The sequence below is a fragment of the Protopterus annectens genome, chromosome 5.part0 (genome assembly GCF_019279795.1).
Source record: "Protopterus annectens isolate FY-2018-M chromosome 5.part0, PAN1.0, whole genome shotgun sequence".
NCBI classification, from domain to species: Eukaryota; Metazoa; Chordata; order Ceratodontiformes; family Protopteridae; genus Protopterus; species Protopterus annectens.
In genome coordinates, this window is record NC_056735.1 from 686,690,513 (window position 1) to 686,712,803 (window position 22,291).

Genomic DNA, 22,291 nt, shown 5'->3' on the forward strand with positions numbered 1-22,291 from the left:
TAGGGTATATATCTCCACACAGCCTAAGCAATGATATGTTGTACAGGAAAAGGTATGGAAGTTTGTGCATTAGCTTGATGTATTTATGGTGGAGTTGTGGGGATGTGAGGGTGTTCTGGTATCTAAGTTTGTAGTGGTTGATGTATAGGTAGGGGAAAAGCTGAGGAGAAATGGTGATGTATGTGTGCAGTGTAGGTCTGTGAGGGTAGATTGGAAAGGTGGGTGTGTGGGTTTATGTGACCTGGTAGCTATGTAAGGTAAGTAGTTCTCAGTAGCATGGATAACACTGTAAGGAATAGGAGCATGTTGTGTATTTGGAGAGTAGTAGTGTCTGTAAGATGTTTGCTATGTGTGTTGAGATTAAGTGGAAGTGAGGGGTGGTGATAGTAGGGGGGAGTGAGTAGAGCTGGGGTCATAGTTATAATGTGGGAGGTGATGGAAATAGTGGTTTTTAATTATGTGAGCAAAGCTAGGATTGTAATGTATGTTTGGTGAGAATGGAGGTGCATGTATGTGGGGAAAGGGGAGGGGATGGGAGATGGTGGTAGGGTTTTGTGTGATTGGTTAATTGTGGAAGGGTTGGGGCTAATTATAGGTATAAGTTTGGATATTGTGGGTGTGGGTGGGAATGGGGGTAGGGTATGGGGAGTGGAGTGAGCCTGAGTGTAGCGAGGGCGAATGGAGTGGGTTTAACCATGAAGTGGTATGATGCAGTGTACCAGAGTCTATCAGTTGAACTACAGGAGGCGAGGTCATTGAAGTAGTTTTGTACTTTGTAAAAAAACAGAATTCAGCCTGAAAGTAGAAAAAAGAGTTTACTAGCAAGCTAGGGGAGCTGTTATTGCTGGGAGTTTGCCAGGAAGGTGATTTTACCCTAGTTTAAAGTTATACAGGGTATGTGGTTTTAACAGCAATATGGCAGGGCTCACGCAAGACAGAAATAGAGAAAAAAGTACTTAGAGACAGAATTTGGGGGGGGGGCAGTAGTGTGCAATGCATGGGAGGTAGGCTTTAGTATAATGGAGTACAATACACAGGTACTGACCTACACTCTACTTTTGTCCTAGTTATGGTCTTTCAATCACAGGACTCCTTCCAGAATAGGGCGCATTACTGGCAGCATGTCTTAGAGGGTGTGCAGAGATTCTAGGAGGTGCAATGGGGCTGTAAACTGAGGAGAGAGACAAAGGTTAGGTTAGCAGAGGGAAAATATAAAAAGGACAAAATGTCTGAGGTAGACCGGACTTCAGTAAGATATGTAGGGTAACTATTTGGATAGGGGAGTAGTCAGCAGATGAATTTGCAATACATAACAACTCAATATGACAAACCTACTTATTTACTTTTGAGGGCTGAACATATCCTTCATCTACCTGTCCCATTTTGTATCTTTCCTAATTACATCTGTTATCTTTCCATCATTCCACTGGATTTAAAGAATTCACACGTCTAAATATCACTAATTGTTTCAGATGTTTTCATATACTGCATTAATGTTGTAGTTTTCTTTATCATTCTGTTCAGTGACATGAAGGTCTCTAACAGAAGTATATGTTATTTTAATGCTTATAATAAGTCTCATTCTACTTACTTTAAGAATGCAATTAAGCAAATTAAAGTGAATAAGGGAGCCATTACTTTTAATATAGCATGTTCTGCTTTTTAATTTCTGCTTATTTAAATACTGGCACTGCAAATTATCTAACAATATTAAGGCTATTAAAACAAGAAAAACACACAAAAAAAATAAATCCACTCAGACAAAAAACACCCACATTTCACTGTAAATTTTATTTTCAGAATTGTCAACTTGCTTACAACTGTGCAAAAGAAAATATATATACTTATCATCTGTAATAAATGCCACAATATTTCCTGGAATAAACTGCATACAGTCAATACATAACTTTAATGTGAGAACAGTATAAAATTCCTAGTCATTTGTACTACAAATGAATGAAACAAGTAATTTGCCACGAAGGTTTAGAATAAGAACATAAGGCAATAGGTTCAACCCAACCACTGTTGTATGAAACATCAGTACTAAAACACAGATCAAAATCTTAGCTTTATCATATACATCATTTTGGCCAACGCAAGACTGAATTGTTGGGAGTTACATTTACACAATTGGTATGAAATATCTTCAGTTTTATGCATTTATGATTCATCATTTGTTTTTTTTTGTAAAGATAGAGCTGCATCAGCTAGAAGACTTTTGGCATCATTCTAGTTAACACCACAGACACATCCATAATTTTAAATCATCACATTTGTCTGAAAATGGCCTAAAGCAGAAAATTCAGAATTGATAGTTGAAACATATTTACCTTCCCCATATATGTGTTCATCACACACATATAATGTAACAAAGTGAAGTATTGTATAATTATTACAAATATTATCAATAACTATTATAAATCACTCTTTTTGTCTGAACCTCTAGTATTAACTCCATACACTGATTGTGTGTGTGTGTGTGTGTGTGTGTGTGTGTGTGTGTGTGTGTGTGTGTGTGTGTGTACGCGTCTCACACTTTAATGCTTATATATGTAGCTTCTTGAATTTTTGCATTCTGCTCATAAGAGCATCGCCAATGAATGGCTCTAACACTGACAAACGGCTTTTCATTTTGAAGAGCTCCTGTGTGATCTTACTGTGATTATTTTTGGCTAACAGATAATTTTCAAGTTACGATCTTTTGTTTGGATTTATTTTGGCAATCTCCATTGTATATTCTAGTGGCAAAGGAAAGAACTTTACCTATTAAACTACTCTCAATAGAAAAGAGAGCATGTTGTAAATACTAGGGCCAGAATTCAGAAACAATTCCAGCTGTGAGCAGTATTGCTGCACCAATAATGAAAATGAATAATTCCTCGCACATTTAATGTGCTTATTAATTTTGTCATAGGCACGAGGTGCCAGTATTTATTTTCCTACTCCAAACCTCTCAGTTATATTTTATTATGAGGATTTTCAAACGTAGAAATTCTGTGTTCCACACCATTATACACTGAAAGGGTTTTACACATATTCATTTTAAAGAATTTTTAACTAATACCCATGGTAAATAATACTGAGTCATATTAATTTGTCTAAAAAATATTTTCAAGTATAAAGAAACACATAATAATCATGCTGCGAGCTTCCTAGTTGAAGTCATTGATGTGTACCACATTTAAACCATTTGTTCTACATTTTGAGAGACAGTGTTCTGTATTTTAGAGATGGAAGGCAGAGAGCCATATTTAAGTCATTTAATGCCAGTGCTAGACATTGCTGGCACAAAGTCTTAGGTTTCTAAAGTGTTAAAGGTTCTTAATAAACAAGTGAATTTTCCACTTATCGACTAATAATTGTCTCTCCAATACTCAAGAGGAAGTGAAATTATTAGGCACTGCGAGTGTCTTCATATGAACAGACTGTAGAATGTTACAGAGCCTCGTCTTCAAATCATGCATGATGTATGCGTATCTTCATATGCTGCCTATAGATTGCAGGAAGAATACACAGAAATAATGTTTACAGAGTTTGTAAGCAATGTTCTTGCAACTATCAATACTTATGGAAATATTCTAGTTACACCTTCAATGGCGCACCATAAGTTGCTGATATAGGAGGCCAAACTATAAAATGTGACATAAATGCCCTTTCATACTGCACCTTAAATTACATAGTAAATTAAAGATTATGTTTCTTGAGAATTAGAAAAACAGTATTCCTAAATCTGAGGAAACAAAGAAATACTGAAAACACTCAAATATAAAAATCCTTTTAACAATCTACTTCTGTAGAAAATACTCAACATTGTAAATTTAATACTGTATAGCTACCCAAAAGTGTTTTTGGCATTTTGTTAGATTTGCATAGCACACACATTCTTATTTGTTTAATAACATTAATTTCTGATAAGACTCTGTTGAAACTGTTACCATTAATCCAATATCAGATTTTATAATATTGTATTAATATTACTAGAGCTAGTACAAAACATGAAAAAACAGACAACTTAGAACAGTAATGTACAGAGATATATGGATGCTCAGTGGTTGAAAGTATGTATGCATTTTCTTAACTATTTAAATAGAGCTGCAAAGATTTACAAACATGTCCACGTTATAAACCCCTGATTTTTTTACCTCAAGTATAACAAGAGCAGTGATATTTTAAGGCCACAAGTATATCTTTGTGATTCATGATGAAATGATACATGGTACTGCTCTGTATATGTTTTTGTTCCTTTATTTTTACTTTATTGAAATGTATGGGAGCATCCATTTCACAGGTTTTGTTACTTTGTTTCCACTGTAGCAAATAATACAAATGGAATGTCTGAAGTTGTTCAGATGTCAGCTGGGGAAATGTCTTCCTGGCAGGATCCAGGGAGAAGGGAAACATTGTCTAGCCCAATTTCACCAGTCCTGCCCTTTCCACGCTCTGATTCAAAGATGATCTGTCAGAAGGAAAAACAGACAGGGTTAAGTACTGAATCTATTTACATTCAAATGACTCAGCAATCTGAACCTTGTTGCTTCATCCCATAAAATTTTCTTCTTAACTTTTTGTCATTTAGTTGTCAGTAAACTACTAAAAATGTTCATGATCTATGATCTGTGCAAACTTTTTTTTCAACCCAACAGTCTTGAAAATGGTTACAGACAGCCAATAATTGTGACACATTTTTTTTTACAGAATAACAAAAATTACTTCGTGTAAAATCATAATTTTCTAATTATCAAAATTTGGTAATTCTGTATAGTACTTAGACACATTTTCATTTAGCTAAATAAACATTACCACTCATCATAGTTACTTAATGAAAGATTGTTGTAAATACGTATATATATATATATATATATATATATATATATATATATATTTTTTTTTTTTTTGTTTAAACACCTTTATTGAATTATCACTTGTGACATAGGCAAATTTACATTTATACAAAAGTAATCAAACTGTATTAAATTAACATTAACAAATATAATACTTCACATATATTGCTATATTTCACATAACCTAAGCAACATTACATAAATTATTCAATTCCTGCCTCCCCTTTTTAAACAAGAAACATCTTTATTAAACCATCACTTATGGCATAAGCAATCATTTATTTATATAAATGAAAATGAACCACACAAACACAATACTAGTTGCAAGCATTTTACCTCACAAACCATACGGATGCACTCCCATTTGCAAACAGTATACATCACTTATAATCTACCCAATCATTTTCAGTAAAACATTACATAGCTCATTTAAGTCCTGCCTTCTTTTAAACCTCATTCCTCCCCTGTATGTAGTGTTCCCACAATTTACATTTTTTTCCTACGTAGTTTGCTCCTACCCTTTTCTAAAGATCTCAGTTCCAGTTGTTTTATTTCTGTTACTGTATTCACTACTTCTAACATAGTTGGTTATATATGATTTTTCTTGATGTTTGCAAACATAAATTGTGTTTCTTGTAAGAAAAATATTTTTTTGAAAAAAAAATAGAATCTGATAATTCTTTTTCCTCATACTAGGATTTCTACTTATTGTTCACATTAATGCACATAATGTAATCAGTATAACAGGGATCTGTGATATAGTTTAAGAAAATAAGCATTATGGCATAGCCAACATCTTGGTAACATCATCTTGCTTTGTACCACTAAAAGGCTGTCTATAAAGAAGGTCATGACCCATTATAATTATTACTGTATATCTGTTTTATCTTTTACTGTGCACTGCCTTGTAAACTGTACTTTTGCATTACATTTGGATACAATGCTTTCCTGCATAGTTTATTACACAATTTTCTTGATCTTTACATTAGACCAAAGTACAAAGGATTAGTCCAAATAAAATCACTTTAGCTAGCAGATCAAGGAGATAGTATCTGATCCCCTCCCACTGGAAGGAATAAAGATGCCCTGTTGAAGTTTTAAGTAGTTTATTTAGTTAACAGGTAGATGGAAAAGTATTCTTGTTCTAATACATTACATTTAACAGGTCAATTATTTAAGCAAGCAATAATGCCCTCCAGGTGTGTGTTAATGTGTAATTAACGCCCATCCAGGGGTGTTCTGAAGCTTGATGCTAGAGGCAGATGGCCTCTACATCCATGGAAGGGCATTAATTACACATTAACACACACCCAGGAGGGCATTATTGAGCTTAGTGAATTGGCTCTCCATAAAATTGCTGTGTTTTACTTATTTATTTGCATATTTTTTATTACTATATTATTTTTTAATCTATTTTTGATGTAAAATATTGTAGTTCCTCTGCCTAATGTTTCAAAGTTGCTGTAGTACATGTAAATGGTGTTAGAGGAAGCATTTTACATCCAAAATATATACTTTTTAAAAAAAAATCTAGATATTTGCTTTATATTTTGGTCCCTTACTGCTAAAATGTGTGGTTTCTTGACAGCCTTTGGGGATTGAAGTCACTAAATAATGACATACATTTAACTTTCAGACTTTATTTCTTTCAAAAAATTCATGTTAACACAAATCCTGTTATTTAACTTACTTTGCAATTTTTATAAGTATGACATTTAAAATCTATTCCTATCTTTGAGCCTTTGTTCCCCCTTTAGTTCAAGCTTTATCTAGACTTCTTGAGCTAAAAGGTCAAGAGGTAGGCAAACCTCTTACCTGCTGCTGCCAGTGGTTCATCATCTCACTATTTCTCCCTCTCTTTCTCATACACACACTCACACACATGCACATGCACAGTCACACACACACACACACACACACACACACACACACACACACACACACACACACACACACACACACACACACACACACACACACACACACACACACACACACACTTGCACTTCAGGAAAATGCATGCTAACACAAGTCTTAATATTGAAGGAACTGTGATTATTTTAAGAGGAATATGTTCCTGAGTTGAGCCTTTGCTCCCCCATTATTTTAGGTTTTATCCAGTTAACTTAATCTAAGAGGTGAGATGTACATAAACTTCCTCAACGCTGCAGTTGCTCGATCGCTCTCACTCTTCACTCTCTGTTACTCACACACACCTTGGTTTCATACACGCAAGCACGCATTCACACACACAGGCAGAAACAAACACACAAACAGAAACAAACTTACACCCACACACATTTTTCTGTTATACTTAGTTTTTATACTCACTAAACAGCAAAACAGCTGCTTAATGAGTGTAAAATAATGGCTCAATCTATTTTGGTTTCACTCACATGCAGGCATAGACTCACACACACAGACATAAATGCGCACACACACACACACACACACACACACACACACACACACACACACACACACACACACACACACACACACACACACAAACGCACACACACTTTTGTTTTTTAGTTTTCTTTTTTTAAAACATATTTTACACTCGCTAAACAGCAGAAGTGCTGCTTTGTGAGTGTAAAATAATGGTGGCCGTTAGGTATTTTTCAGTCCGAGCTTCATGGACGGTAGCTTGATAAGTTGCCATGAAGTGGTGGACTTATTTTTCAGTAGGCATTACCTGTACATTAATACCCTACTAGAGGTTTGTTCTCCAATCAGGGTGCTGATGTACAGTTTGCCCATTCTCTAAAGGCAGTTACAGACAATGGTGGGATGGTCCAGAGGAGCTGCTTGTAGGAAAATATGGAAAATGGAAAAACAAGGAGCTAATCCCAAAGCTTAACAGTTAGTCCATTATTTGAATATTCCTAAAAGACCAGTGAGAGTTTACCATTTCGGCAGCCTGTGGGACCTCATTCTTAGTTAAAAAGTTTTTATTTTTATTTTTAACAAACAAAGCATGTGGGGTATCATTAAATCAAAAAAAAAACCAGTTACCAACACAAACCAAAAACCCTCACCTTACACCGTTAGAACTTATTAGCACCTCACTCCGTTAAAAGCACAAAACGTGAACTTCATCAGATAAGTTCATACAAAAAACGTTTTCACTGGTCACACGTAACAGATTTCTTGGTTTTTAACGTTCATCATTCTGTGATATCTAGGCTGGTGTGAGGCTATCCTTCTTGGTTTGTGGTGGTTTTTCGTTTAACAAACAAAACATGACACTACCCATAAGCTAACACTACAGAACTATATTTAAGAAAACACTTTCAACTGAGCTTTATTAGGTCCATAGAGTGGTTTACACTTTATTATTCAAAATATCTTCTTTTACAAGGTTATCACCAGACTTTATTAGCTTGTTTTGTATCATGTAATATGACAGGCTGTGTCTACCTTTGTGAGACTCATATTCCTTTAAGCAAATTATGAAAGCTTTATTACAGAACTTTTACCAGCCTATGCTGTCCTTATCAATGCTTTTATCACATGTGATATGAGAGGCTGTTCCCACTTTTATGGGGCTCATATCTCCTGAAATACATTATGAAAGACTAATCTTCTCTTGTTTGGCAAAAAAGGTTTACAGTGTCTGCTTACAAGAGGCTTATATACATCATTAATGTGATCAGTCCCCATTCTTATCATAGGTTAGTACTAGGCTAACTGCCCTTGCGAGACATTTTAAGCCAAGCCAAATATCCCTTGTGAGACTCAAACCCTGCACCTTGAGTTTGTAAGGCAAACACCTTAGCCATTAGGCCACCTTCTCAACCTTTTGGGAGGATAAACACAGGTCTTTTTATATGCAGGGAAGGTAGTCACTTAGAGATACAGTAGGTGATTCCTATTTTTTGAATAATGCATGCATCCAGAGAAATAGCTTACTATGACTGAACAAGGTGCTGTTTGAGCAGTATTTTTGAAGCTCAGGAGTTTGTAGATGGGGTGAAGTGGCATTTCAGAGCTTGGAGACATAAGAAGAGTATAGAAAGTCTCCTGCTGAGCATAAAATACTTCCAGAGTCCGCTCCTTTCCAGTTGGTCATTGAAGAGGATAAGGCCATGGTATAATGTGCCTTATATTTGCCTAGAATAATTATACCATGGTGTGAATAGTGAAAAGACAATAGCAGAGGATAACCATCAGGATATAGTCTGTTATAACATGGACTGGCTTTTCTTATTACTAACATAGGAAACAAAAAGCTGTTCAGCCTTCCTAAAGGACTTGCTTCTGTCAAGGTACTGCCTGACCTGCCTGTGTGTATCCATGTATGTAGAATCTGTTCTCCCTTGTGTTTTGACTCTGGGAAGAGAGCTTTATGGCTTGATTCAAGGTAAAATCAGAAACAACTTTAGGCATAAATGAAGGATTTATGAGTAATGCATCTCTATCCCTGTGGAAAACCAGATATGATTCAACCACCATGAGAGATTGGAACTCAGATAATCACCTTGCAGATGTCAGAGAAACAAGTAAAATAGCTTTCCCAGTAAAGAATCACAAGTCCGCCTGAAAGGTTGGTTCAGAAGGAGCTAAGGTCATTTTCTCTCAAACAAAACTGAGAAGGAATTTGCTTGCAAGGGGGTCTCATGTGCAACACTCTTTGCAGAAACTGTGTGATCACAAACAAAGAAGAAAGAAAGAGATCCATAGGTAGACAATCTGAGACAGCTGCAAAATGCACCTTGATAGCAGTACATGAAAAGCTATCTTTAGGTAACTCACACAAATATTTGATGATCAGAGGTTCTACTTCCCTATTGGGACCCATGGAACTGGCAAGAAAACAACTGGGAAATCTCTTCCATTTACAACATAAGACTTTCTAATAACAGGTTTTTGAACTCCTTTTGTATCTGCTGTTACGTCCACATGTAAAACTTGCCTAAAAGGTAATAAAACTGAATTATCGTGGCCATCAGTTGTAGTTGACTGATGTTAGGCTGCATCACACTCTCCCTGTGCTGTGTGTGTGTAGATCCAGTTAGTGAGGATACTTATGCTAATTGCTGTTGGCCTATTTTATAAGACTGGGAGAACAAGTTTTGCCCATAAGCATACAGGAACATTCCTGACCAAGGGTATGACAGAGCATTTATTCTCCATGTTTGCCTGCAAGGCTGTCTTGAACAGAATTTTTCTAATTGCTTTTTTTGTAAGGAAGTAAACAGATCTAATTGAGGTTTTCCCTACATCTGGATCAAGTTCTGGAACATTTGCTGAGTCTGCCACAATGTTTTGCTCTGGTGGAATGGAGGCCTGAAAAGTCGAAGGATGTTAAAAGGCATCTCCCAAGACATCATTGCCAAGCTGCAAAGAGGGCATGCCCCCTTGTTTGTTGAGACAGCACATGACTGTGGTATTGTCTAAAACTACCTGCAAAGGGCTAGGAGCCCATCATAAATGGTGTAGAGTTTTCAAAGCATGAAGCAGTGCTAGCATTACTTTGATGTTTATGTAATTTGGACTGTCTGAAGAGCCCCATAGACCTTGTATGCTTACTTCCATGGAAACTGCACCCAAAGCATAATCTGAAGAGTCTGTCTGTCTGAAAAGGTTGAAATGGGGTTGGAAAAGAGAAAAGGAGTCCTGGATTGAGAACCTTTTCATCCTGCCACCAAAGCAATTCTCACCTTAGAAACTCCAGCATGGAATTCTGCAAGTCCAAAGGGGTGCAGGTCCTGGGTCCAAGAAATGTTTTAAATAACATTGGATTTTTTCCATATGGAATCTGGCAAGTGGTATCATGATGATCATGGATGCCGTGAGGCCTAGAATCTTGAGAAATTCTCATGTAACAGCCTGAAATAGCTGAGAAAAACTGAAAAAGATCTGTTTTTCTTTTGGAAGGAAGAAATGTCTTTTGCCTGAATGTATTTATCAGACACCCCAAAAAGACAATTTCATGAGGCTGTGAGACAAAACGTTTGAGGTTCGAGTGAAATCCCACATGTGCAGGAGGTTGGACACTCAAAATTACTCCAAACATCTGGGTGAAGACTCTATACAAATAAGCAAGTCAACTAAATAAGGAAAATGTGGATGCCCTGGAATCTGCAATGAGCCAGCACTGGGGCTAAGTATTTTGTGAACACTCAAGGTGCAGTGGAGCACTGAAAGGGTAATGCAGAGAACTAATAATGTGACACAGATTCAGGAAGCCTTAGATATTTCCTAAAACTGTGAGCAATGGTTATGTGATGGTAAGTGTCTTTAAGATGTAGTATTAAGCATAAGACAATGGTCTAGATGCAGTACAAGTACAGATTGTTGGATCAATATGCTGAATTTCAAAATTTTCACATAAAGGTAGAAAAAACTCAGATCTAACATGGGTCTCCAAGCGTGCTCCTTCTTTAGTACCAAGACATCCTGGAATAAAAAACTTTTTCCCATATAATTTCAAAGTACTGGTTCTATGACCCCTGGTTCTAACATAATTGTAGCATTATTGGAAACAGGTCTGTCTGTTTTTCTAGTTGGATGGATGTGGAGGGATGCCCTTGAAAGGTGGAGGAGGGTCAACCCACTGCCAAGTGAGTCCTTCCTGAATCACCTTTAACACACATCTGTCTGCCACTGTCTAACCTTAGGCTTAGGGGTTGTGGGTCAGTCAGTGTGAAAGAGGTAGAAAAACTGGGACATGAGGTGCAGGTAAGGTGATCAGATTCCTTTCATAGTCATTCATTAGCCTGAGCTTTCATCTTTTTGTGAAAGTTACTACTTTTATTTGATTTGAAGTGTTTTCCTCCGGACATTTTCTTTTGGGGGCTTGCTTGTTGTTTGGCTGGGATTTCTGTTTGTTCTGTCCTGTAAAGGATTGAGAAGCAACCTTGTTACGGCAGAACTTGGTGTTTCTAGAGTTTTTCACATACCCATGCACCAATTTACCTCTGTCATACCACAATTTAAGGATCTATGTCGCTGCAGTCCCAAATAATAGATTCTGGCTTAGTGGAAAATTAAAAAGTTTAGATTTCAAATTATCAGAAAAATTCTGATTACACAACCTAACAAATCTTCTCAACACTACAGAAGGAGCAGAAGCCCTAACCAGTGTCAGCACAATCATAGACACTTCTCAGAGCATGTCTGGAAACATAAGTCAGATTAGAAACAATCTAATTCAAATATTACCTGCATTCTGGAGACAATGAAGTAGCAACTTCTCCCAAACTATAAGCACATTTTAACATAAACTTCCACATACAGTCCCGATAATTCAAGATCCTAAAGGCTAACATAGAAGAAGCTGTCTCTTACCTTGTTTGTCTAATTGCTAACCCTTCTTATGAGAGGTTACTGGGTTAGAGGAAGCCAACAATTTCTTGTTAGCTATTGCCTCTGAAGTTATTGCAGCAGGGCCACTGACAGTTGAGAATAAAGACATTTATAATCTGAAGAGACCATATACTGCTTATCAGCTTTCTTTGTAACTGAGTCAGGGAGCCTTGCAGGCAGCTTTAAAAGTGTCTTCAAGAGTTGGTAAAATGTGAGGAATAGGTGCAGAATTAGGAACATCATCCTCTAGTACATCATAAAATATGACCAGTTCTGGGGGAGCTCCTGTTTGCTCCCAAGCTAAAACATCCCTGAGTCTAGGCAACAGTTTCAGCAAAGGAAAAACTCTATCTGAATCTGTATCTGAAGTATCAAGAGTTCTGGGCAATGCATTCATGAGGAGAGTCAGCCCGTATCTCTGTCAGAATCTTCATTATCTGAAAAATATCCTGTTCTCTGCCAATACCTTTATTAGACCTACGAGAAAGCAAACAACACCTAGAATTGACTGACTGCAAAACATTCAAAGTTAAAGATATAATATCTGACATCTGTCCTGTAATTGAGTTTTTGCTTTTTTCTGGGAATATTACTACTTGGAGAGTGGTCAGGGGACAGCCTACTATTCCTGGCAAGAGGTCTCTTTCCCTATAAACTCCTGCCCTTAATGTGTTTAGTTCTGTCATACCTGTAATGAGTACTGTAACAGCCCTTGAAGATGTATTTAACCCTGGTCTATAGTGGCCACTACAGCTACACCAGAGGGAGTCGAAGGAAAGGGGTCTGTGAAACTATCTTTGGTCACATCACAGTAGGCTGAGGCAATAATTTTACTTGTTTTTTTTCTGTCTAGGTACAAGCGGAGTAGAAGCAGGACCAGGATTATTATCCGTGCTTTAGTCAGAGAAGAAACCCAATTACTGGTGCTATAAGTTCAGTAACACAGGGAGAAGGTAAGTATTTATTAGTAAATACAACAGTACACTTCTCTTCCCCAAAGACCAAAAAATGTCTCCACACTAGTAAACACAGACTAGTACAATGAAAATTGTTTCACCAGACCTTAAACTTTTAGTCAGAAATAATATGGAACATTTATTACCTCAGAAATGTGAACACATTTTAATTCTGTTAAACCTGTAACAGGCACAAAACACACATTCTGGCTACAAAAGCATAGCCCAAATACTTAATATGTTCATAAAATCAAAGTTGTCCACACAAAATTATAAAACAAGCAAAGTGAACAATGCAGAAGCATGTTCAAAATGTCCCTGACAAAAGCTGGTATTCTAAATATGGAACATCACAATCAATAAATGTTAAGGTAGAGCAGAAAAAAAACTCCATAAAAATATTTATGAGAGGAAGGGGATCCCCAAATGAAGTCTTATCAGAGGTTAAATCAGACTGGGGCTGTATATGTGTCTACACAGACTTTTTAGGAAAAACATTTGATGTCTTACCACACAACAGGACAATGAATAAACTAGGAAGATGGATTCCAAGATAGAAGCACATATAGAACTTTATCTAGGCAAAAATATACAGCGGGTTATGGTAAATTGAACCTACTCATATGAAAGAATTATGACGAATATTTTTACTGCTTTTATGATACGTTATTTTTATTTTTATACTTTTTTTTTTGTGTCTGGCCCTTTAATATTGTTTTACTTTCTCTCTCTCTCTCTCTTAGAAGTAATGGCTCTACAGACACTAAGCATACCACTCAGTTGTACAGATTTTCGCAGAATCTCCAGATTTCTGCCTCATATTTTTTATCTGTTTTTCATAAAATTGTGGTTTTCTGGCATATTAGTGGCAAATCATTAAAGGTTGAAGTTAGAAAATAATGACAGACATTTGGGTTTCAGACTTAATACCCGTCAGAAAATTCATGCTAATGCAAAACCTGTTAGTCTATCAACTTTCTAAGTTTGTAAAAGCAGTATTTAACAAATGTCCCTATTTTTGGGCCTTTGTCCCACGTTTATTTATGTTTTTGTCCAGATTTCTTGATCTAAGAGGTTGAGAGGTATGATTAAGAGTTGGACACTGAAGGGGGAGTGGGCATAAGGTTTTGTTGGAGGCTGTTTTTGTTTTGCACTAGTTTTTCAGTGTTTGCATTTTGTAATTTATAAAGCGTATGACAAGCTTCCTTCATCAAAACATTTTTGCATATACATTAATCTCCTGCTGTGTGTATAACAAGTAGTAGCAGTACAGGATGGTTTGTAGTGATAAAGGTCTCAATTTTTTTGATGCTTCATGAAATCTGGAAGACCAAGATGGAAACCTGGAGACATATTGTAGATCTGGAGAAGAAAAGCAAGCTCTGGCAGTCACTGTTTCATTTAACACCACAGTAGACTTCACAGCTTTGGAATTGCTTGCAGAAGAACTGAATAAAGACACACAAATGGATAAAGTATTTCTTAGGGTAGGAGAAGAAGAATAAGAAGAAAAAAGAGGCAGAGGAGGAGGAGGAGAAAGAATAATAATAATAAGGGAAAGAAGATGAGTATGACTTATGATGTGTTTATACTGCTTGAGAATATTCCTCAAGTCAGTACTGTTTAGGCAGTAGATTTTACTGCAAGTATCAGTAAAGATATAATGTCAGTGCTTTTATGAGTGTTCAGAAGAAAAATGATTATCTGTCATTGCACATTTTGATCTGGCTTTTACCTCTTTGAAATCTGGCCTGAAATATAAACATACTTTTGTTGATAAACTACAGGGCTGTGCAGTAAGAGGATTCTGAGCAAAGCAGAGATTCTGCTTCCTTCCTTTTTTTCCTCAAATTCAGCTGATCATCAGCTACCCCCAGCTCCTCTCCTCATTCACCAGGTCTACTGGATCTGCCTTAGCCTCTCCTAGGCTCATTCAACCCTAGTCCAAGTTCAGAAATCAATGATGCCAGTGTAGAGGCATGTGTCCTGACTCCCATCCCCTTGTGGCACCCTTAGCAGCTCTGTGATTGCTGCCCTTGGGAGGTACATGCGTGTGTCCATGCATATGCAACCTACTGAATGAGTGGCTCACAGCTAATACAGCACAGAGCCTTTAAGCAGCTTGCACCTGGGATGGGTGAGCCAACATTGACTGCTCAGTCCCATATTCCCCCCTACTGCTCATCTAGTGCCTGTGCCATTGATTGAACAAATGTGGGGGGCAATAAGAGCTTTATCCTTTTGTATCCCAGGGTTGCAATTCTGCATTCTTCCTTATCCAGAAAGGAAGTGTTATATACCATCAAGAGCCACCTCAGGGATTTTGCCTGGTTCCAATTCCTTGGATTACTTTGGCAGGAGCTTAAGTGTCCAAACTCCCAAAGCATACTCCATCAGGCAAAGTATTATCTATAAAGAACTGAAGTAATGAAGTAGGATAAGAAACTGTAAAACTATGTAACAATAATATTATGTTGTTTTCAGAAAAACCTCTCAGAGATACAGAATTTTTTGTTGGTGAATTCTTTGGAGTCCACGGACACTGCACGCACATGCATCATGGACAGGAATAGATTGATAGCTACATTTGTAAGCTAACAAAAGAAAGACACGTTGCTTAATACATAAACTAAGCTGTAGAGTATTCCAGTTTTGTGTGAAACATTTACACATCCCATTTTATGTACTGATAAGATTCACCACTGATACTGGAAATGTCTGGCATTGTTTGATCTATGCCAGTACAATACAATTATGTTTTAAGTCTCACTCCCAGCAGCTTGCCTTATTCCTTTCACAGCAGATGGTACTTCTGTCCTCAGTATGTCCACACAGTTCCCTTACTTAGGGTCCCAGTGTTAAGCCCACTGACTAACTGTTAAGGCTGCTAATGCTTTCACCACTTCCATTATCCACACATCCAAATATGAATGACATGATGAGGGATGGGAACATGCAGGTCCTTCTGTTCCTGGCTGGTGAATGCTCTTGTTTTTATACCTGAAATTGATAACAATATAGATATGGAGGGACACACTGTCCTTTGACTATGTACTTCCAACAAAATGGACATGGAGGGTCATGCTGCTCTTTTGCAAAATACTGTCCTCAGTCTGAGGGGTATCTTCTATGCAACAGTGGTGGTGTTTACCAAATTGTCATTGCTGCTGCTTAGTAAACTGACTCCTGCATTTAGCCTCACTGCCTCACTGAATCAACCTGTGCTGCATACTGCAGGCACATTGGTAACCATCAGAAAGGTCAGGACCTGCATTAGGGAGTCCAGTAATGTGTAGACTGATTTGCAGAAAATCTGAATTTAAATATGCTAAGTCTAGATTGTGATTGTTTTGGAATATTCCCTTTTCTCTGAGGTATGGTAATCTTGGGGTTTGTATATATAAGATCGATGGGCGTGGAGAACTTGTCCCCAGCAAGAAAGATATTTAAAGGAGAAAAGCAATGTTCAATATTTTCATTTTTGGACAGTGCCGAATGTTATGCGACTGCTTCAATCTTTGGTGATATTTACTGCACACAGCAGATAATGAGATAAATATTCAAAATATAGGAATCTTATCACCTAATCTTGGCATAATGCAATGACCACCAAACCTGCCGTGTAACCTCTGACAAAGGCCCCAGATCTGGCCACCCTTACATGTCCATCTATATGTTAGTAATAATACCACACGCATGATAAGAAAAACATGTTCATGCAGGCAATATTCAGCCTTAAAATACAGGAGTAGCATGCTGCGGGCTTGCACTACAAAAGCCGAGTGAACTTCATTAAAGACTAAAGTTTGGAACTATCCCTTGAATACAAAACAGTTGGCTCATACACAGCATTACCTCACATGCTGTTGGTCCCTGAATGCCATCTGACAATTCCTCTGCTCCCTGCTGCCAGCTCAGCTTGTATGTCAGACCTGATACTGGCCATACATTCCTAGAGTAAATTTGTGAATACCTATCTAGTCATCTAGGTTATGTTTAAAAGAAGATAGTGAGATGGACTGCTTAATGTTCAGGGAAAGTTTAATCCAGAGGTTTGTAGGGCAGGGGGTTATAAACATGCCCCTCTACCATGTTTTATTTACTGGGTGGTGAAGATTTAGGTCCCTGGTTATTGTACTGGTGGAGCAATTGGACTTGTGGAGATACAGGAGATCCAGTACAACTGGATCTCTAATGATGTGGTAAGTGAGACAGTGGTCTCCCCTCAAAACTCTATAATATATATATATATATATATATATATATATATATATATATATATATATATATATATATATATATATATATATATATATATATATATATATATATATATATATATATATATATATATATATATATATATATCGTGTCTCACTCTTCCAATAGGGAGCCAAATAGAGTCTCCTTTATAGAAGTGTAGGGGGTTGTCACCTGCAAAAGCACTTTTTTCTACTTTGTGGAAATTGGGCTTGGGAGATCAGAATTTGTGGCTTTTATGTTTATTTTTTACTTTTCTATGTCATGAATCCCTCCTTGTCTGTATTTGCACGTGTACCTTTTGCTTGCCTTCACTGGGAATTTGATAGCCATGAATTTGCTACATTGCTATGTTACAACGCAAAAGTTTTTCAAGCATGAAGCCTAAGATCTGAGACGTACTTCTCTGGACTACATGAACAGAGACATGGAAAAGTTCTCCGATCTTCTAGCTCAGGCAGGTATGACCCTAGCTCTGAGTAGCATCCTGCCGTCACCCAGAATGATACTGCAGTACAAGGACAAAACAATTGACTTCAACAATTGGCTAAGCTTCTGGTGTTATTCTAAGGGGATCCAGGCTAACAAAGAAGGCCTCTGGCTAATGAAGTTCGCAGATGACTGCAAACTAGGAGCCACCATCCCCCATTTTGGAATTATAGCTAAACTCACTAAACTAGGTATAAATCCCTATGTCACAAGATGGGTTGCCAAAGTTGCAGTCTCCAAATCTGACTTCAAACCAGTGACAAGTGGAGTACCACAGGGTTCAGTCATGGGACCTCTCCTGTTTGATATCTACTTCTCTGAAGTACAGGCTAACACAGAAAGCCTCTGGCTAACGAAGTTCACAGATGACTGCAAACTTGGAGCCATAGTCGAGTCCCCAAATGATGTGGATATCCTACAGAACGGCCTCACTGAAACAGATACCTGGTGTCAGAGCCATGGCCTCAAGCTCAATGCCAAAAAGTGCAGTGTCATCCCCTTTGGTAAAAACTCTGTACCCATGAACTACCACATAGGAGGCAATCTACTTAACAGCGAATGTGTGATAAGAGACCTTGGGACCCAGTTGGACAGTAGTCTCTCCTTTAATAGTCACATCGCCACAGTAGTCAGGAAGTCTTTCTACATGGCACACCTCATCATAAAAGAGTTCAAATCCAGGAAAAAAATAGGTCATTGCTCCCCTCTACTTGACACTCATTAGACCCATTATAGAGTACAATGCCCCTTTTGGAATGTACCTCACAAGACATCTGCAGCAGCTGGAAAGGCCACAGAAGTACCTCACAAAGAGGATTACTGGCCTCAAACAAATGCCCTACACTGACCGCCTCAAAAAACTCCAGCTTTACTCCATAGCATATCGCCTACTCCAAGGTGATCTCTGCCTAACATATAAAGCTATGTCAAACCCAGAGCTGTTGGACATGCTACACCTAAAGAAATCCCAATCCCTCTGAGCTACATGCTCTAGGGACCTAAACCTTGTCACCACAATAAACAGGACATGCTGGAGGAATAGATTCCTATCCCAGAGACTTCCCATACTCTGGAACAGGCAACCCCGTCTATGTCAAGCAAAGTTCTTCATTAGCACTCTTCAAGAAAAATCTTGATGAGTGGATGGGAAATAGGAAAAACACCCTGGGGATCACTTCTGTGCCTTTGCTCGACAGGGGTATAGGATGTTAACTTTCTTGGGTGGCGTAAGCCAGGGAACCTTGTTGGCTAGGCTTACTTAGGCCCTTGGGCCGATAGACTAGTATCTACCTATGAATCTATGAACCTAACTTAGCAGATATCAAGGAACCTGCGTCCCATAGACTTAAGTGTAAACTTGTGGCCACCATCCAAGTTATTAAAATTTGTTTTCTCGGTTATTATCATTGAGAGGTTTTTAGCTGTGTGAAACAACATAGACAACTCATTGCAAACCTTAGCAAACCAGCGTTGAAATTCTCTTAGAGAAGGTATGATCTCCTTCTGCTTTAAGAAGTTTGTAACAACGTCATCCAAACTGTGTGAGAGTTGAATACAAGAACAAAACTTGCTAAACTTCAAGTAACACTGGTTATTTTTAGGCATTCAATAAATATCCTTCAGCAACCTACAGTATACATAAAACAGCTTTTCATTCTGCAATCTAGCACAATATGCAATAACTTGTGCACCTTGGATACACCTTGTAAAATATCTTTGTGTGGTCTCAAATTATTTTACATCTTTATAGGAATAAAAAATAAACAAACTATTATATCCATTAAGTGGTTTACCTAGGAATTTATACAGTGTTCTCATAATGAAGCCCTTCTACAAGTAATAGAACTTTGAATATTTCTGTAAAAGGGTTTAAAAAGACCAAACCCAGTACTATGTCCATTGTCACTCCACTAGTAACCACTCTTTGCTTAGTGTAAATACAATTTAATGTTATGCTGCATGTCCTATTAACCAGCAAGTATTTTATTTATGCTGCTTTTCTGGGACTCACTCCACTGTTGTCTCATTTATTCACTGATATTTTGTGGGGTATTATATATAATGTCTCACTGCAGGCTACAGCCCTTCTCAGGTACATTTCCTGGTTTTAACAGTCAAAGAACTTTGTTAGTTACATATGATACAACATTTCCATTGCAAATCCTGGGTGCCACTGTTGGTTGTGTTACTGACATCTATCAATCCAAAATTACTTTCCTTAGAAGGGATTCTATGATTTTAATGTTATGAGGATAATATTGGCAGTTTCCAGCATCACTCTTGTTCCTGCTATTGTGAAAAGTAATTAGATTTTTTCACTTTCAGATTTTAGGTAACGAACTCTCCTACCATGGATTGTTAAAAAGAGGAGTTACATTTTTTCCTGATTATCCCTATATTTCTTATAGTTCTACAGTGAATGTTTAGGTCACATTGCTTTCTCTACTTTTAGTTTTTGGATATGCGTCAGGACAAGAATTAACTGTTTATTGTATTGTGCTCACTGACTAGATGTGATAACACTCTTTTTTTTTTTATAGTTATTCCAAACTCTTCCTATTCAGAGACAAAAACATAACTCTAAATATAGTTCTTTGAACAACCAGTGGATATATCTAAGCATCTATATTGCTATATCTAACACCTACATTTGAGTATTGATGTTGTATACTGTATAACATCCCACAAGAGTGTTTCTTTTCATTGCTGACTGTAAATAATTTAGTAATTTGGGTACTTACGTATTATCGCAACCAGATTTGCGACATGTGATAATTGCTCTTGTTTTTGTCAAACAACATCTTTTAAGCCTACTCGTGTTTGCTTAACTGTTAAAAAGTCCTCTGTAATGTTGGTGATGGGTTTGAAAGACTAATAAGGGATAAAAATCAGGTTTGTGTGGAGCATACTTTAAGGACGTTAGGCAATGAATACAGTGAACACGGTTGCGTGAATACATATGATGGGTTGAAAGGAGTGTGGGGATTAGCATAAGATGTTATTTAACATATTGACAGCAAGAAAGTTTTCTTCCTGAGTTTGTGTATTGTTCACACGGACAGTTCAACTGGCTCTGAATTATTTCTTCAATTCGTTGAGTTGCTGTTCCTCATGTGGAATGGATTATTTTGTAGTTGTACCTCTACAGTATTTTCACTGTATGGATGAAATAATTAACAGAAATACAGTGAGACATGCAAACTGTTTCAGGTAAAGTATTTATTAAAGTTGAAAGCTTTTTCAAAAGTTAAGGAAGCTATATGAAAGGAAAATTTTAAGACAGAATTGCAGTAACACTTAAAGGTTTTCAGAATGGATGATACCGGTTAATATTTCTTGGTGATTATACGGTGGTTTTCTGTGTGAGATAGTAGTGCTTTGAATGGTTTTATTTTGCAACAGTGGTATTCTCAGGAGAAAGGCTGATTGACATGTGGCGATAAAGGGCAAACCTACACTGCAGTATTACTTTCTCAGATGTTGAACTCATAAAACTGCCTAAACAAACACAAAAATGTAAAGAAAACACTGTTTCTATGACTTCTAATAGATTATCGGCACCACTTTACTCATCGGGAAGCAACCTGCATTACTGCGAAAATCTGGTTGCAATAATATGTAAGTGCCGTAATTTGTAGTATGGTGGTGCTTTCTCCCCAGGACTATACTGAAAAATTGTTATGTTGCTGAGATGGACTATTCCTATCAACAAATGAGAATAAACAAATAAATTAATAAATATCCATTCCCGTCTTATTTGAAGTGTTTATTTTCCCTTAATTTTGCATTTACTATTCTTTCTACGTTACCTGCTTCCTTCACATCAGCTGGTGTTCTTTGCTGAACATGTGAAATTATAGTATATTTTACAAATATATTTCTCCCTAACCTTGTATGACTGGTGTGTCCTTTTTCAAATCAGCAGATCTTGCCACACTGAATAATTACAGCCTACCTTAATATTATTGACAAAGAGGAAGTTGCACATAATCTTTTAAAGGGCTAACCTACCACATGTAACCTTACATAGCCACACCAGGATATGTTAAGACTCAGTATACAACAGTTTATGAATGAAGAGTTACTGACTATGAGCTGTGAAGATATATCTACATCAGTGTTCTTGGAGTTCCATGAGGCATTTGATGTATTGCTAACATTATGTGACATGCTTTGTGGTTCTGGAATGTGGACAGGATGTTTCAGATGTTTGTAAGAGAGGCTTCAGATAAAAAAAAAATGTTAAAATTACTCTCAAATCTTATCAGCCTTTTTCAGAGGCTATATCATCAGCTCATTTCTGGGGCCTGTTCTGCTTACGTTCTGAATCAACACCTTTAAAAAAATGTTAGGAATGTTAACCTTCACTTCTTCATAAACAGGACTATGCTGTATACTGATTAAACCTTAACAGTTTATGTCTGCGAAAGA

At 37.2% G+C, this 22,291-nt stretch overlaps 1 protein-coding gene across 4 annotated transcripts in view; it reads right to left on the reverse strand.

Moving 5' to 3' along the window:
• Positions 1 to 1,772: 1,772 nt before the first annotated feature.
• The window catches only part of EGFL6 (EGF like domain multiple 6), a 698,819-nt gene continuing 678,300 nt past the window's right edge, over positions 1,773 to 22,291 (reverse strand). For all 4 annotated transcript variants that reach the window (XM_044072538.1, XM_044072537.1, XM_044072535.1 and 1 more), the window contains one exon: positions 1,773 to 4,456. In XM_044072538.1, the coding sequence (XP_043928473.1) occupies positions 4,346 to 4,456 (111 nt within the window). In that variant the 3' untranslated portion in view covers positions 1,773 to 4,345. The remainder of the gene's footprint in view (positions 4,457 to 22,291) is intronic.